Source organism: Petromyzon marinus, chromosome 19 (assembly GCF_048934315.1).
Source record: "Petromyzon marinus isolate PM22_M1 ecotype Great Lakes invasive population chromosome 19, UKy_Petmar_22M1.pri1.0, whole genome shotgun sequence".
Taxonomy (NCBI): Eukaryota; Metazoa; Chordata; class Hyperoartia; order Petromyzontiformes; family Petromyzontidae; genus Petromyzon; species Petromyzon marinus.
In genome coordinates this window covers 9,273,139-9,289,109 of record NC_133685.1, presented here as the reverse complement: position 1 = coordinate 9,289,109, position 15,971 = coordinate 9,273,139, and the positions used below count along the sequence as shown (strand labels likewise).

Genomic DNA, 15,971 nt, shown 5'->3' with positions numbered 1-15,971 from the left:
ACGTCGTGAGAATTGTATTGTTTTATATATTTTTTATTATTTTATTGTTTCCCTTCAACGTGACTTTACCGAAAGAACCAAGAATATAGGTGTAAGATATTCATATTCTTGGTTATTTTATTATTTTATTGTTTCCCTTCTACATAACTTTACCGAAAGAACCAAGAATATGAATCCCTGCAGTCACGAAAGCTTTAAATAAAAATGTAGGTGTTAAGATGTTAAAACACCAAACTGAATCATGTCTGCATTAACCACAATACTTGTGGCCAGAATGCAAACAAAAAACATACTCTGATAATATATGCATTGTCTTTGAAACTGATTGGTCCACACCAGAGACAGCTTTCAGTTTGGTGTTTAACATCTTACCACCTGTTTTGTTACCAGGAAAAAAGGGAAAACCTATTCTCATATTTTGGTACTGGCAAAGGAGGTCCCATGATGAAACCAGTGTTTGTATATTTATTATTATATCTCACATGCATCTGTTTGTATTTAATAAGCAGAGGCCTATGCAATATGATTGTTTCCTTGAAGCCTGAGCATTTTCAACCTAATTGCGATGATTTAAAAAGTCATATGACATCTTCAGATGCCTGCACCTACATTCGCACATTGCCAAACCTGGTCTGTTCAGGTCGTGAGCTAATGAACTCGGGTCTTTGAAATTGCTGTCGGCATCCAGCCAAGGTGAAACATTCCTGTTTCCTTTCTGGCAGTCTTCAACAGCGCAGCAATGTTCCACACTGGGGAATGACCTCGACGTAACGTAGCAGTCCACACCCTGACATCAATCAAGCACCTTATCTTATCACAGCGGTGCAGATACGCGTGCCGTTTTCTCCGTGTGCCTACTCCGCGAAGAATAACTCCTCGGAGCTGCGCTACGATGCCAAATTAAGCACGAGGGCCAATTTATATAATGGTTTTCTTACGCGTGTCATCAGTGGCTGGGCTCTGGCTATTAACATTCGCTTCATTTGAGAAGCTGAAACGATCTCAGCCAGCTGTCACACTGGTCTGAAACCATATTTGCCAAATATCTCAAATTGAATTGGTGTGGCCATTGGAGGTCAAGTTGTGTGGCTGGAAGGGGGGGGGGGGTTGCCCCCTCACTTGGCAGTCTGGAAGGTTACAGTAATGCATCTTAACGCACAGCATCACCTTTAACAGCAATACAGACTACTTAAAGGTTTCCATTCTTCACGTTATCTCAATTATTTGGTCAATAATAATAATATCCAGCCCCCAAGTAAATTCACTGCGAAATAAAGGCCACCCCATTCTTGTCGGTCATGGAGGTTATTTGACCATACTTCACCATTCTGGTCATGTGGATTGGTGAAGAGATGGGGGCATCCGTGACTGATACATATGCCACTCGTCACTGATGCAAACTGTGGCCGGGAATCGAACTCGTGCTCACGGGATTCGTAAGATGCAGTGCGCTAACCGCTACACAGTATTCCCCCTGTATTCACGACCTTGCTATCCGCAAATCGCATCTGGAACTCTACATTACTGCATCGAGAGAGAGAAAGTGATGGCAATAAGTGACGAGAGATAAAGTGATGTGATAAAGAGATGAGAGCAATAGAGAGAGAGAGAGAGAGAGAAAACTTATCGTAGCTTCAATAAGCATCTGCAGACGTTGCGCATAACGATATTTGTAAGCCATTATCATTATCCGTGACATTTTCTATTCACGATCATCTCGGGAACGTATCCCTCGCGAACAACGAGGGGAAGCTGTACTACCGTTCCCTCCCACATCCAACCACAATACGTTGTTGGAAGCAAACCAACGAGTGAATGAACGAGAGCCCCGTTGAGATGGGTCGTCATCCCTGACCTCTCGCTAATGCTCGCACGGCGCCTTCTGCCCCCCACGCAGCCATGGTGCCGTGTGGTCATCACGGTGTTCAACTACTTCCAAGTGACCAACTTCTTCTGGATGTTCGTCGAGGGCTGCTACCTGCACACGGCCATCGTCATGACGTACTCGACGGACAAGCTGCGCAAGTCCATCTTTGTGTGCATCGGCTGGTGTGAGTGCCGCACCGCGTAACCTCCCTCCCTCCCTCGCTCGCTCCCTCAGCTCCGCTCACAGTCGCACGAGGGGCCGGCGGTCGGGCGGTGGCGGCGGCTACGCACGTGGCCTAATAAATCTGTATTTTTTTTTTCGGTTATTGACATAAACCAGGGAACTCGGTGGAAAACTCACGCAGAACAGGCAAAGAAAATGCAAATGCCACGGAGAAAGGCGTTCGAGTCGGGGAATCAAACCCGGTCGTTTCTTGCTGTATTGTTGAACTTCTTTCGCACCGTGCATAGTCAACCATGCTAATCAGAGGTGCGGGGGGGGGGAGGGACAACAAAGTAAAAACAAAAAGCAGTTCTAAAGAAATTAGTTTCAAATTTGTATGTGAAAGTGCATAGCTCCAATGGCTTCCAGTGATTTCTTGCTATCGGAAGGAAGAGCATTCCAGACGGCCACAGAAACGCATGTGAAAGTATCTCACATCAGTGGCATGTAATCTCTTAACCGTTCCTGAGGCGCACCTTCACCAACCTGCACCAACCAGCGTGGTGATGTATACTCATGCTCCATGACTCACACGGTGTGGGGAGGCCTTCATCCAGCAGTGGATTGGCAAATAAATAAACGTAGTATACACAGGCCATGTGACACTCTGATTAGAACACTCGACTCAGTTGGAGGTTTGCGAATGTAATATCTGGTCAAACATCCACTCTGCCAATCACTCCTCCGTATGCAATAAAAATGAGCCCCACTTTATGGAAAATCGATAGTGGAGAGATTGGTCCTTGCCCTGGGCATGTAGAATTTCCACCACTGGCTCAAGACGAGTGCTGCCCCATGTCAACGTAAGCAGGGAGACACTTTGATGAATGGTTACAAAATGTGAAATGAAAATGGTAACTTTAATTTTTCTCAAACTTCTCATTTGTCTAACTACAGGCATCCCTGCGCCTATCATCATAGTCTGGGCTATGGTGAAGCTATTTTACGAAGATGAAAAGTGAGTACAATCCGACATAAAACATAGCGTAATTATCCTTAAGCCATGCATGCATGACATAATTGTAATAGCTCATTAGGATATACCATCCAGGCAGTAGCGTAGCAGTGTGCTTGAATAAAAATCAGAATGTCATGAGTTCGTATCCTGGTTTAAGTTTATTCAGCCTGTTTATCCCCTTTTGGGTCAACAAAATGATTACCACTTTGTGGGTAATACAAAATCCATGCAGAGACTTGCTGCTGCAATATAAATGTGGAATTTGCTTTTGACATCCCTGGCTCATTCCACTACAAAAACCTGATGACACTTCACTTTTCGTAAGACTAATCAGTATTTGTCGACAACGCATGCGACTATAAATATATAAAACACTTATGAGCCGCGTTTTGTTTGAGTAAGTAGATTGGATTTACTTCTGGCCACCGGCATTTAAAAAAAAACCGGTCCCCGGTCTTGAGACGTTATGAAGTCCCTGGATAAATAAATGATGTCATTATTACGATTCGTAGAAGACGTGCTGAAGCCACGTCCACAACTGTTGCTGTGGTGTGCGTTTACATTGCCCTGCAGATGCTGGTTTGGAAAAACGGAAGGGAAATACATCGACTACATTTACCAAGGACCCATTATACTTGTTCTGCTGGTAATGAATACTGTGTGTGTGTCACTTGCACTTCCTTCCCGATTGTGTTGTATCTTTGTTTTGTTTTTCCACAGCACAGAGATCAGTGCTGAAAGTGGGTTACTTTTAAAAAAAAATCAACCTCTGATTGCTCGTCATTTCAGATGGAACAAATGCTCCCCCGTATTTTTTTTGCTTACATTTTTTTAGGAACGAGCCTTGATTCGACAACTTGACAGTGGTGGTTACTGTCTGCCCGTACATACATACATAGAACTGCACAAGGAAAGACAAAGTAAGAGAAATATCCCGCTGTAGGCTCAATAGGCTGTTGAGGATGGAGACTGGAATGGCTCGGATTGCGTTCGTTCACCCACCTTTGTCTCCCCAGCGCTGATGTTTACACACTGCACCAGGTACTCATGTACGGGTGTCGATCTCGGAGGAGGCCTGTTATCATTTCAAATATTCATCACTGATGTCGGCATTAAGTTTGAATCGAACATGGGTCACTGATTCCTGGCGCAGTGCACGCAGCACTGTACTACTGCTCCCCATAACACGTATTGTACACACGCTCGGGTGTTGTTGAAACTAGATCCCTGTGAGTTTGGAAACCATCATTAATTCATAAGCACATGAATTGTAAATCCTGTTTATTTATTTATTTACTTTAGACATATGACCTTGCGATGTAAAATGTCCCGTGGTTGTTAATGTTTATTTTACACGTGTCATTTGTTTGATTAAATTAATTGCTCTATTTTTGATCAATGAAATAATAAAACACATCCACACACACACATTCACTTACAAACAACTCCCACATACATATATATGCTAACAAAGATAAAGATTCCCTCCCCTCCCCCCATGTAGCCATAATAGACTGCCAGCAAGCACCTATGAAGGCCGGTACAGCACACGAGGGGGTGGGTGGCCAGCAACACATCCGGCCACCTGTGTTTCCCCAGTGCTGATGTTTACACATTGCACCAGGTACTCATTTGAGGCCGAGTCGACCTAGAGGAGGCCCAGGACCGGTTCAGATAATTTTCACTGGTGTTGGCCATGAGCGGGAATTGAACTCGTGTCACTTGGTTCGTAGCACGGTGCACTAGCCGCTGCACCACCGCTTTCCCCCAATTATTAACATACCAGTCAAAATCAGAATCTACATTTTTACTGGAAGAATCCGATGAGCTGTGAAGCTCTTTTTCATAGATGTCCAGTAATTTTACAGCTGTGTATGTAAATACATACACATATCCAGCCACACAAATTGGCACACCACATGTGCACGCGCATGCACACCCTTAACATGCCTTTGTACCATCCTCTCTACAGGTCAATTTCATTTTTCTTTTCAACATCGTGCGTATTTTGATGACCAAGCTTAGAGCCTCCACAACTTCTGAAACCATCCAATACAGGTATGCATACACAAAAGGTGTTTTGGGAGGGGAACTTTATGGATAATCAGTATTTGCAGCAGCACCAGTAGTGAACATTACCATCATAATAATTTTAATTTATCGTTAAAATCATCCACTTTTAACATCAAGATCATCTTTAACGCAACACGTGACAGCAGCCATTATTAGGATTCACAATTTATTCTTGGGTTAGGCCGCCGCGTCATTATGTGACCAAATCTAAGGGCTCGAGCGAGAATAATTGGCTCGTTAAATGTTTGCACAGTACACGGGACGTTTGCATGTGTACGGCCGTGTCGGGTGGTGGAGGATTCCTCATGGTAAAAGATTTGGTCAGATCATTACGTGGCCCATTCAAAAAATAAATTATGAATAATGTCATCTTTATTTAGCATCAAAATCGCCGTCATCTTTTTCCACGTCATCCTCACCATCATGAAAAAAGTTCAACATACATCATAATTGACGGTCACTGCATCGCGCTCTTTCAGATGCACTTCTTCGGCCGTCTGGAACGCTCTTCACTCTGATATTAGGAAGCCACTGGAGCTACGCACTTTTCAATCTAGATTGAAAACTCGTTTCTTTAGAACTGCTTTTTGTGTTTAGTTTGTTGCTCTTCTCCACACGTGCGATTAGCACGGTTGGCTATGTACGGCGCGAAAGAAGTTCAACATACATGCATTGTTTTTAAGTCACGCTCATCCGCCTCTTCCTTCTTGCTACAATTCCTCAACTTGGGGCAGGGAACAAGTAACTGTTGCTGCTGCTGCTGACAAGGTGGCGAGATGTTAACTACCTCGTCTGGTATACAGGAGGACGTGGGTTCGGTCCCAACCCTGATACCTGCTGTATATTTAGAGTGTGCATGCCTCTCTTCCTGTGGTTGTGTGGATTTTTCTTCGGGTCCTCACGTTTTTTTCCTCCACATTTATAAACGCGCGTTTAGAGTATTCGGCTGCCATAAATTTCCACTTGATAAGCCACTTTGTTGAGCTATCATTTGTGACCAGGTCGCTTCTGAAAATGAGCAATATAGCGCAGTGGGCCTTACCTGGTAAATAAAAAATAGTGTAATAGTTTTTAATCGTGTGCATAGTGCATATTATCCTGCTTCTCTGATTTCCTCCCACATTCAGTTAAACTCTCCGTATCGGAATTGGCCAAACATCCTCAACTCAGGACCATCCTAGAAAGGAGTCTTGACAATTCAATGAGACTTTCCGGGGTAAATGAAGGCAATTGCCGTATGTTTTTTTTTTGCTCATTTCTGCACTCCATCCGAGGTACGTTTGGATGATGCTTTGCATGTTGGTGTGACACATCTGGAGAAAAAAAAAAAACTGTATAGCTCAGTGGGCCTTACCTGGTGGAATAAAACGACGAAAGTTTTAGTTTAGTTCCGTGCTGCCGCTGTGGCCCCCCTAAAGGTTTTCACACCCGTGTTGCCTGGAGCAGGAAGGCGGTGAAGGCCACGCTGGTGTTGCTGCCCCTGCTGGGAATCACCTACATGCTGTTCTTCGTGAACCCCGGGGAAGACCCCGTTTCCCAGGTCATCTTCATCTACGTCAACTCCTTCCTCATGTCCTTCCAGGTAAAGAGAGCGACCCTATCCATAATATAGGGTTTTTTGGGTGGGGGGGGGTTAGTTCGTGTAAATATAGATGTGTCGTTAAACCCGCCCACCGCCACCACCCGACACAGCCAATTCGTAAAGTTTTGGTCACGGAAACAATGCGTGCCAATTAGTTACAACTTCGGCAAACACCAGTGTGTTGGAGAGTGAAACTCATAACAATTACAATTAGAGTAATGATTAAAACCAGCTTCATCAGGCGATAGCCAGAATTGTGAAGAAGTCCTCCTGTTTCGGTCTTAAATAGGGGAGTAAATGTGATGTCATCACTGTGAGCCAATCAGGTTCGAAGACCAGACGTGGGGGGGGGGGGTAATGTAATCATATAAGTTACAATGGATCATATTAATCTGAGAATATGCAGTACCGATTATTAGTTGGATTATCCACAGTTAATCAACCCTAGCTGACCCCTCTGCGAGTACACCTCTTCTACCCACCCAGGCCACCCTCATCTCTTTGCTTTTGTGGTATTTGGACGATGACGCCGTGGTTTTAGAGCTTGACTCGTAATCATCACGCTGGTAAACATCCCGGTTGAAACCGTCGGTCCGTTGAGGTTATTTCGGTGCTATAAATGTCCAAATGATGGGGCCACTTTGTTGAGCTATCATTTGTGGCCAGGTCGCTTCTGAGAAATAAGTGAACACCGAAGTGGGCTTTTCCTAGTTGAATTGGGGGTGGTTTCGTTTTATTTATATGTGTTTGGGTGATTTAATCTTGATTTGAAGCTTTCGTGACTGCAGGAATCTATACTCTTTGGTTCTTTCGGTAAAGTCACGTAGGTATAAAATAAAATAATTTTTTATAAAATTATATTTTATTTAATATTTTTATAAAAAATATTTTAAAATTTTTATTTTTATTTTATATTATACCTACATGACTTTACCAAAAGAACCAAAGAGTTTGGGTGATCTGTTTACCTTTCTTGTACTTTGCACTGAGATAATGTCTTTGCACTCTTTTTTGTAACATTGTTACCCTCCCCCCCCCTACTGGACATCTGTGAAAAAGAGCTTTATAGCTCATCGGATTGCTCCAGTCAAAATCAATATTCTGATTCTGAAGGATGATACAACAAGTGCAGTACAGTGCCGCATATCCGACCGGTCGCATATCCGCCTTCACCCATTGTGCATGGCGTGAATAATTCTTGATGATAAACTTTAATCGCATTATGATGATTCTCTGCTCAAGGATAAAATGTCATCTACTTTATTTACTATTAATATTATCTTTTACACGTAACAAAAATCTGGTAGTTTCCCATACAGTATGTCACGTATCTAACCATCTCATATCCGCACTGCCCAATTAACCACCCCACACTCTGTGCAGTGTTTTTACATGGTGGTGTAACCGTCATTTTTGATAGATGTTCACGTATTCGTCCCTTTTCACTTCACTGCCCAAATCTACGTGGCCAGCGAGCGCAGCTTACACGGTGTTATACTACACCACGTCGTGGTAAGTCAGCAGTGGGCTCGTCAATGGACTGCATAAACCACTTTGGATGAGGAATCGTGAAGACCGGATTACGATGAGCGGGCACATGTGCAGGTTGGAAGTCGGTGCTTCATCAAGGGTGGCACAGTGGTAAAGATTCATGCCTCACAGCGAGAGGCGCCTGGGTTCGATTCCCGACTCGGGTGCCTCTCTGTGTGAAGTTTCTATGTGTGGGTTTCTTCCGGATTCTCCCAGTTTATTTCCATATCTGTGACAACTTGACAGGCGCCCTTCTGAAAAAGAGTCACGAGCAGGGGTGTCGGCAACCAAAGGAACAAGAAGAGCCATCTTTTTTGCGAATTCGGTACAAAACTCAATATTTCAAGAGCCGCCAATACATGTGAATACGTACGTGCACGCATACATTACGTGACGAAGAAGTTCCTTAAAGAATCGCATGCGGCTCGGGAGCCCGCAGGTTGCCGACCCCCTGGTCGTGAGACTCAGCGAGGCTTTGCTGGTTAAAAAAGCGCAGAAGTAACAATAATAAGACAGGCATTGGCAGTGGAAGGCACAGGTCAGTGACCGTGAGCCTGTAACAGCAAACTTTATTTCTTATGACCCAGAAAAAAAACTCACTTAGCCTCGTGTCTCTTTATCAGGAGGATCCTGCCAAGTGTTCTCAGTGGAGCGGGGTGGGGGCGATGATTTCTGTGTTGATTCTAATTGAGTACTTGGAGGCCAGGTGTCCACCTGTGTAACAGTTGTAGGATCAGATTGGAAGGAAGTAAAGGCCAAGTGTGTGTGTGGTCATTATTCCAATAAAAACATGGAATGTTGATCCATAATAGACGTTTTTTTTTGGGTTAGATCGCATAAATATAAATGTGTCGTTAAACCCACCACCACCCGACACATTTATATGTATGCGATCTAACCCAAACAACCTCTTGTGGATAATATTGGTCGCGAAAGCCTACTACTACAACATGTTAAATGGAACGTTGAGTCAACGTTGGCCCAAAGTTGGCGTGTTTACTGGCTGTGATAACCTCGAAATGTCCGTTCGTATTTAATGGCGTTTTTTGCTCAATAAAATAACAAAAAAAAGACACAATTTAAAAATTACAAGTTAAAAAAAAACATTAACACGATGTTGTATTTCATGCTTTTCAGGGATTCTTTGTGTCAGTATTCTACTGTTTCCTGAATGGGGAGGTAAGCGAATACTGAGCCACATAGGTACAAATAGAGTACAACGATGCAGCAAATGCTTTTCATGGAAACGTGTTGTACGTGTATACATTTTCTACGTCTATACTAAATTATAAGTTAATGTAAGGATACACTTGGGTGGCATTAATATATGTAAATGCTGCACAGCATCTCAAATCACTTTTTAAGCAATGTGTGCATATCAGATTGTACATATATATGTGCTCCAGATTATAAAGCAATGTCTGTTTGCCTTCAATGCAACCATATCTTTCACCAACAAACCTATAAACCCATCTAAACCCACACCACATGCACCGACACATACATACATACATGCACACACACACACAAAAACATACGCATACATGAACACACACTCGCAAAAACACATGCACACACACTAATGGATGCGCACACATTGACACGCTCAAAACACACGCAAACATTTGCACACGCAAACACGCAAATATGCACATGCATACATACACACGCACACAAACGCACACATGCACACACGAACACTTTCACACACATACACATACATAAATACCCACACGCGTGTACACACACGCACACACACACGCATGCACACGCACGCACACACGCACGCACACACACGTACACACGCGCACGTACACACGCGCACGCACGCGCAGGTGCGCTCCGCCCTGCGCAAGCGCTGGAACCGCTGGATGGACAACCACCGGTTGCAGGCGCGTGTCACGAGGGCCATGTCCATCCCCACGTCGCCCACGCGCATCAGCTTCCACAGCTTCAAGCGCACGACGTCCGTCTGACGGAGGGAGCGCTCCGGAAAAAGACGGATCGTCGAGGGCAATGGACAGCGGCGACGATGACAGTGATGACCCACAGCATCTGCACACGTCGCTCTCGGATTCCGCCACCGCCGGCGTTGACCTGACGCTCCCGCTCGGGGTCAATAGGTCGCAGATTCACGTCCAAAAACTCCAAACGGCTGTCCGTACGTATTACCCCGAATGGACTCCTGGCGTTCAAGGTGGTTTGTTTTTTAATTACTTTATTACTTAGCGGGGGGTGGGGCGCTCTGTTTATTTATTTATTTATCGTCGTCGTCGTTGTTATTATTATTCGACGAAAATATCGTTCCATCTGAAAGCGGAAGCAGGGGTAACTCGAGTGGTTTGTCTTTCCCCAAACAATCTAACGATTCAAGCAGTGAATAGGGCCACGACGACTTGTGTTGCAGAAGGACTTTCAAAGAGTGCACTGACCCTCAGCCGGGGTGGGGAGCAGGGGGGGGGGGAGGCGGCGGTGGTGTTAAGCTGATTTACAAATTGGTAAAGCGGTGCTTATTAAGCAAAATTAAAAATACGCCAGTTTAAACTTTGCTCGCTAGCAGGCGTGGGCGTGGGATTTGTGGCGTCCCACGTAGCTGTAAGATAATTTCTTCAAACACGTGTGTGTATTTTATTAAAACACGCTCAAGTCAAGCGTTCGTCAAGGCAAGCGTTCGTCGTCAGACAACCTTGACGGCAGTGCCCGTCTCTGTCATCGTGGGTGACGCTGGGCACGTGGTGGCAAGCCCCACATTGCAGTAGCAGGGGCCAGCCAGTCTCTCCATCAGATGACCATTGCGAACTTCTAGCACAGTGGTGTGCTCGTTTCGTCAACCCTGGAAGGACAATGAGAACTGTTTCACCGATGACCCTCGGTGCAGCATTGCCAATAGTGCCACCTGGCCAGAAATTAAAACCATCAAGTACGAACATGGAAGGGAAAAGGACAATGAGAAGCGTTAGACAAATGTCTTCAATATCAAGAGTTCATCGCAGCCAGTGTAGGTGATACCACCAACACCTTACCATCGCTTCCTTCCACTTGACCCGTCGACACCTGACAGCCAAGGCTTTCCCCAACCTGTCCCTTTCATCATCTTTTTTTAATTATCAGTTGCATTTCCTGCCCATACCCACTTATTTTACCTAAAAGCCAATTTGATGTCTATAGCTTAAATATTTTATCCAATCCGTGAGTTCCTTACTCTTTCGTTCTTTCGGTAAAGTCATGTAGGTATAAAATAAAATAAATCACGACGTTAAGGGGCACAACACAAGCGCCCGAAACGTGATTTATTTTATTTTATACCTACATGACTTTACCGAAAGAATCAAAGAGTATGGATTCCTGCAGTCACGAAAGCTTCAAATCAAGATTGAACCGTGAGTCCCTCTTTCAGTCTAAGCATGTGTGATTCCGAGCATGCACCTCTCCATGCTTCTTTGTACACTTTTCAGGTTTTGTCTCAGTGTCTTTGTCAATGTCCATGTTTCATTTGTCATAGCACGTAATAATCACCGATTAAAATACATTTTTAGGCTCATTGCTGTTCTTGCTTCTCCTTATGAAGTTTAATTCCCGCAAAGCACACCTTCTGCCTCTTTATTTCATTACTTTGGTCCTGTTTGACCTTTAATAATTGCCCTGGGTATAAATAATCAAATACATTTTTCCAGGTGTGACATGCCAACAGGTATCTCCAGTTGGCTAGCAAAGTTGTGTTCAGATTTACCTTGAACCCCACCTAACAGCGTTCTTTATTAAGCTCGGCCACAACTCCATGTAGTTTGTTTCCACTGGTTATAACGACTCTGTTGTCAGTATACATCACCCAGATCCGGAAGAATTCTGTTTAACAGTGGAACAACGCGGACGTCCTGAATATGCAGCTCATTCGAGACCCAAACATCATCGCACTTCCTGGCTTTGACATTGCCTCGAAGACACTGGCGGTGGAACCATCAATCACATTAGAACATCAACAGGCCGATGTGGACATTCCCTCCATGAATGACAAATTAATGGCAAGCCACGGTCGTGCGATTTTGGCAATGCAACGCAAACGATTTCCCATAAAGAAAAACATTGTAGTCCACGCTCCTTCAACAAAGCAGGTGGATCTACAGACTTCCATTGTAGATTAGTGGCCATGGGCAAGCAGGCATTGTGATCAAAAGTCGTGCAAGAGAGAATCAATGGAAATGTGGATTCACTGGATTTACCACCCCCCCCCCCCTCATATAGGGTTTGCGATGAGTGTACATCTTTGGCAGTGCAACGATAAGTAGGTGATTTAATTTTAAATTGTAGCCGTGAAACTTTTATTGTTTAATGAGTCACCCTCCAGCATGCTAGCAAGATGCATTCACGATTGCTGACATTTCTCCAACAACAAATAAAATAAATAACATTTCGTATGCCTGCGGTGAATGGGACATCGACATAAAATGGCATTTTGTCTGGAGAACGTTTTCAACATACTTTAATTGTGAGGTTCATCAAAATAATAATTGTTGACCGAGTGCCACAGGATTCTAGAACACACACACACACGCGCGCGCGCGCACAGTGTGACCGTGCACATTTCCCAAACAATAGCCTCGGACTTGCACGAACTTTGTCGACTCCGTTTAACCCTGGAACGGAACGAGTCTGGCTGTTTGTAGACTCGCAGCGGTGGTTCAGTTTTACCCATAACGAAGGTTTACTCTCTGTCCACTGTGGCAGTATATCCCCAGTGCAATCGTTTATCGCAATGCTCGGAAGATGGGCCGTGCGTCATAATTGCGAGGTTTGCACGTTGTAGACCTGTTACGATGTAAGTGGAACACGCAACGTAAGAGAAGACTCAATACAACAACAAACAGCTATTGTAGCTTACACACCTAGGCTCAATGAACAAGGCTGTCCGACATGAGTTTTGAAACCTTCTTCATGAGAAAAATTACTTTCAATGGACATTCAGGAACACAGCTTATTTTGGCAGCGCCAGCGTGTCAGACGTCACTTAAGAAAGCTTTTTGCACTGCCTAAGTGTGGAGTTTAAAAAAAAAACGACGAGTTTTTGTTTCGTCACGTGTTTGTTTAATATCTGCAGCAGAAATAATTGTATTTGCATGTTTTATTTAATTTAATTGAATTTACTGTTTTTGTGCTTGAAACTGTACACTGTTGGCTTAAATGTTTCAGATAAGGTACTGCTTATGGCACAAGCTCCTTGCATATCTCTGTATATATATACGTACGTATAAAGCCATACACTATGGCTGGGCAATACTTTTATATTTCAATGTTAACAGTTTCGCGGGGTTATTACATTGTTAAAAACGGAGCAATATGAAACTTGGCACAAGGCAGCAGAGCTTCAGTGTCATTGATCAATTGATGTCAGAATTAACAAAGATCATTTCGATGCAGAATTAAATGACCATTTAAACTTGTCAAATCTTTATCGATGTAAACGAAGCTATTGTTTCCAATATGCATCTCATTGTATCAGTTTTATACGGTCGGTCAATAATTATGCCATGGTGGCATACAAGTATGTGTGGGTGTAATCTAGCCACTGTGGGAGTATATACAGATTAAATGTGTGTGTGTGTATATATGTGTATGTGGTTAGCACATTATGCGACAATTCCAGCAACAGGGGTTCAATTCTCGAAGTCCACTCAGTATTAAATGAGTGCCTGAGAGTGGCATTCCGTGACTCCAGTTCAGGTGGACAGTGAGCTCCGTGCCGGGTTTTGCAATTGCAGGTGACATGAGCAGGTGATCAATGGATTAAGAGTGCAATTTGAAGCGGAGGCGATGCTTAATGAACCAGGTTGCTGCCTCCCAGGAGGCCACGGAGATTTATTCACGAGAAAACCTGAAACGGAACCCATTACTCACCTGACCTGAACCCACAGTCCCCAGTGATGCCTGTCGGAATGACAGATATCTGCACTGGAGAGACAAAGGTGGCCGAGCACAGTACTATAGCCGTAGCACCGGCCTCACGTGTCATGCCCCCCCCCCCCCCCTAATAGGTGCTCACTAACAGCGCTTGTCCCTGTCATTTACGTGACTGCATTGGCAATCCTTATCTGTGTGTGTGTAGAGTGCAGTGTACAATGCAGAGAATTAGCATAGTGGTTCATGCGATTCACGTGTCCCTGGTCACCTGGGCTCACCCTTTGCCAAGCAAAATACCAGCCGCAATTGGTATCTGTATCTATCACAGGCCTCTCCTAGGTGGACTAGGCCTGAGATGAGTAAAAAAATAAATTGCACCTTTTCTCCAATAAGCGTTTGGCTGCGTTCATCTCCCTTGGCGGCATTCAGCCAGTAGTGGAAATTCCTCGTTCCCATGCCGGGAGCTACTCTTCTTCGTTAAAATGACCATTGTTGATTTCCCACAAAGTGGTACCCTTCTTACGACTGTGCAGGTGTGCACCGTTGTGCTATGCAGCTCTCCAATGTGTTTTCAGGTTGCGCCGCTATGTGCTGTTAAGTGTGATGGGGGAAAAAAAAATGAATACCGACGAAGCTTCCAGCACGTGGAGCAAAATGGCAGACATCACCGAAATTAATTTTCCTGAAGAGTGGAAGATACATTGGAGAATTGCGGTCCTCATTTTATCGACCTTGAGGGGATGATGGACTGAGTCGACTGCTCATGTTCTCTGATTGTGACTCATGATCTCTGACCATAGCACCCACCAAGGCTAAACAGAGCAGCTGATGTGGGATTATTTCGATCAACAACCGCGCATTTTCCGGCGCCAACATACGCTCGTATCCCACGTCGGTCTTAACAGCACTTCTCTAACAGTGCATGAAGAAATTATAATTATTCGTCTCTTGTATATTTGTATAGTAAATTAAATTATTCTGCTATCATATACAAGTTGAATGTAACGTTATTTTTAAGTGATTTATTCCTTTCTGCCTGGCAAGGAAACATTTAATGTTGAGCTCAAGCTGGTCTTTATATATTTAGGATATACATTATTGTTACTGCGTTTGATTTCTTTTTCTATATAGGTGATAAAAAAATAACTAATTTTATTGTCCTTTAACCCTATACACTTATTTAATTTGAGTGTGTATACGTTTATAAATGCATTGTGTTTTGTGTTACGTGTGTATACTGAATGTGTGGGTGTGTATGTGTGTATATATGTATGGGAATTACACGCGACACGCACATGTGTGTACAAATGAAAAATAAAACCCAAGTGAAATCTGTTGGCATTGATGTACGATCTCAGACTGATGAAATCTCACCGCTTACGTCATTAACAGTGCTTAGGCTGATAGCACGAACACGGCTCCGTGGGGGGCTCACCGGTGTACGTCCTTTTCCAAGAGTGCCCTCATCATTCAGGACGTAGCTCGGCAAATCGCGTGCTCACGCCTACTGCTTGGAAGACGTGGGGGATACCCAAGGCTTTAACCCCGCTGGACACGGTCCTTGCCGATCGACGGACCGCCGTGTACCCATTTATTCCGCTGCCGCGCACAGAGGCGGAAAGGTTTAGGAAACTTTTGCATTCCCCCCCCGCCCCCACCGTTGTCAGCTGCCGTGACAGGAGAGCGAATCGAGCCGGCGACCTGTCGATGGCAAATCGCTCACCGCTACGCCACGGCAGCATCCCGTCACGTAAATGTGGAATCCCGCCTTTGGCTCGGAGAGGGCTGCCAATGTAAATGCATGAACACCATCCGATGCTCAATTGAGCACGAAGACAATTTGC

The 15,971-nt window shown here is 44.3% G+C and overlaps 1 protein-coding gene across 4 annotated transcripts in view; it reads left to right on the top strand.

Moving 5' to 3' along the window:
- Nucleotides 1–15,472, top strand: part of LOC116943861 (corticotropin-releasing factor receptor 2-like) — a 92,268-nt gene extending 76,796 nt beyond the window's left edge. For 2 of the 4 annotated variants that reach the window (XM_076068140.1, XM_076068139.1), the window contains exons 7-13: nt 1,898–2,051; nt 2,987–3,047; nt 3,621–3,693; nt 5,020–5,105; nt 6,564–6,702; nt 9,370–9,411; nt 10,068–15,472. In XM_076068140.1, the coding sequence (XP_075924255.1) occupies nt 1,898–2,051; nt 2,987–3,047; nt 3,621–3,693; nt 5,020–5,105; nt 6,564–6,702; nt 9,370–9,411; nt 10,068–10,208 (696 nt within the window). In that variant the 3' untranslated portion in view covers nt 10,209–15,472. The remainder of the gene's footprint in view (nt 1–1,897; nt 2,052–2,986; nt 3,048–3,620; nt 3,694–5,019; nt 5,106–6,563; nt 6,703–9,369; nt 9,412–10,067) is intronic. The other 2 variants (XM_032957130.2, XM_032957129.2) reach the window with 1 other exon arrangement.
- Nucleotides 15,473–15,971: the final 499 nt, after the last annotated feature.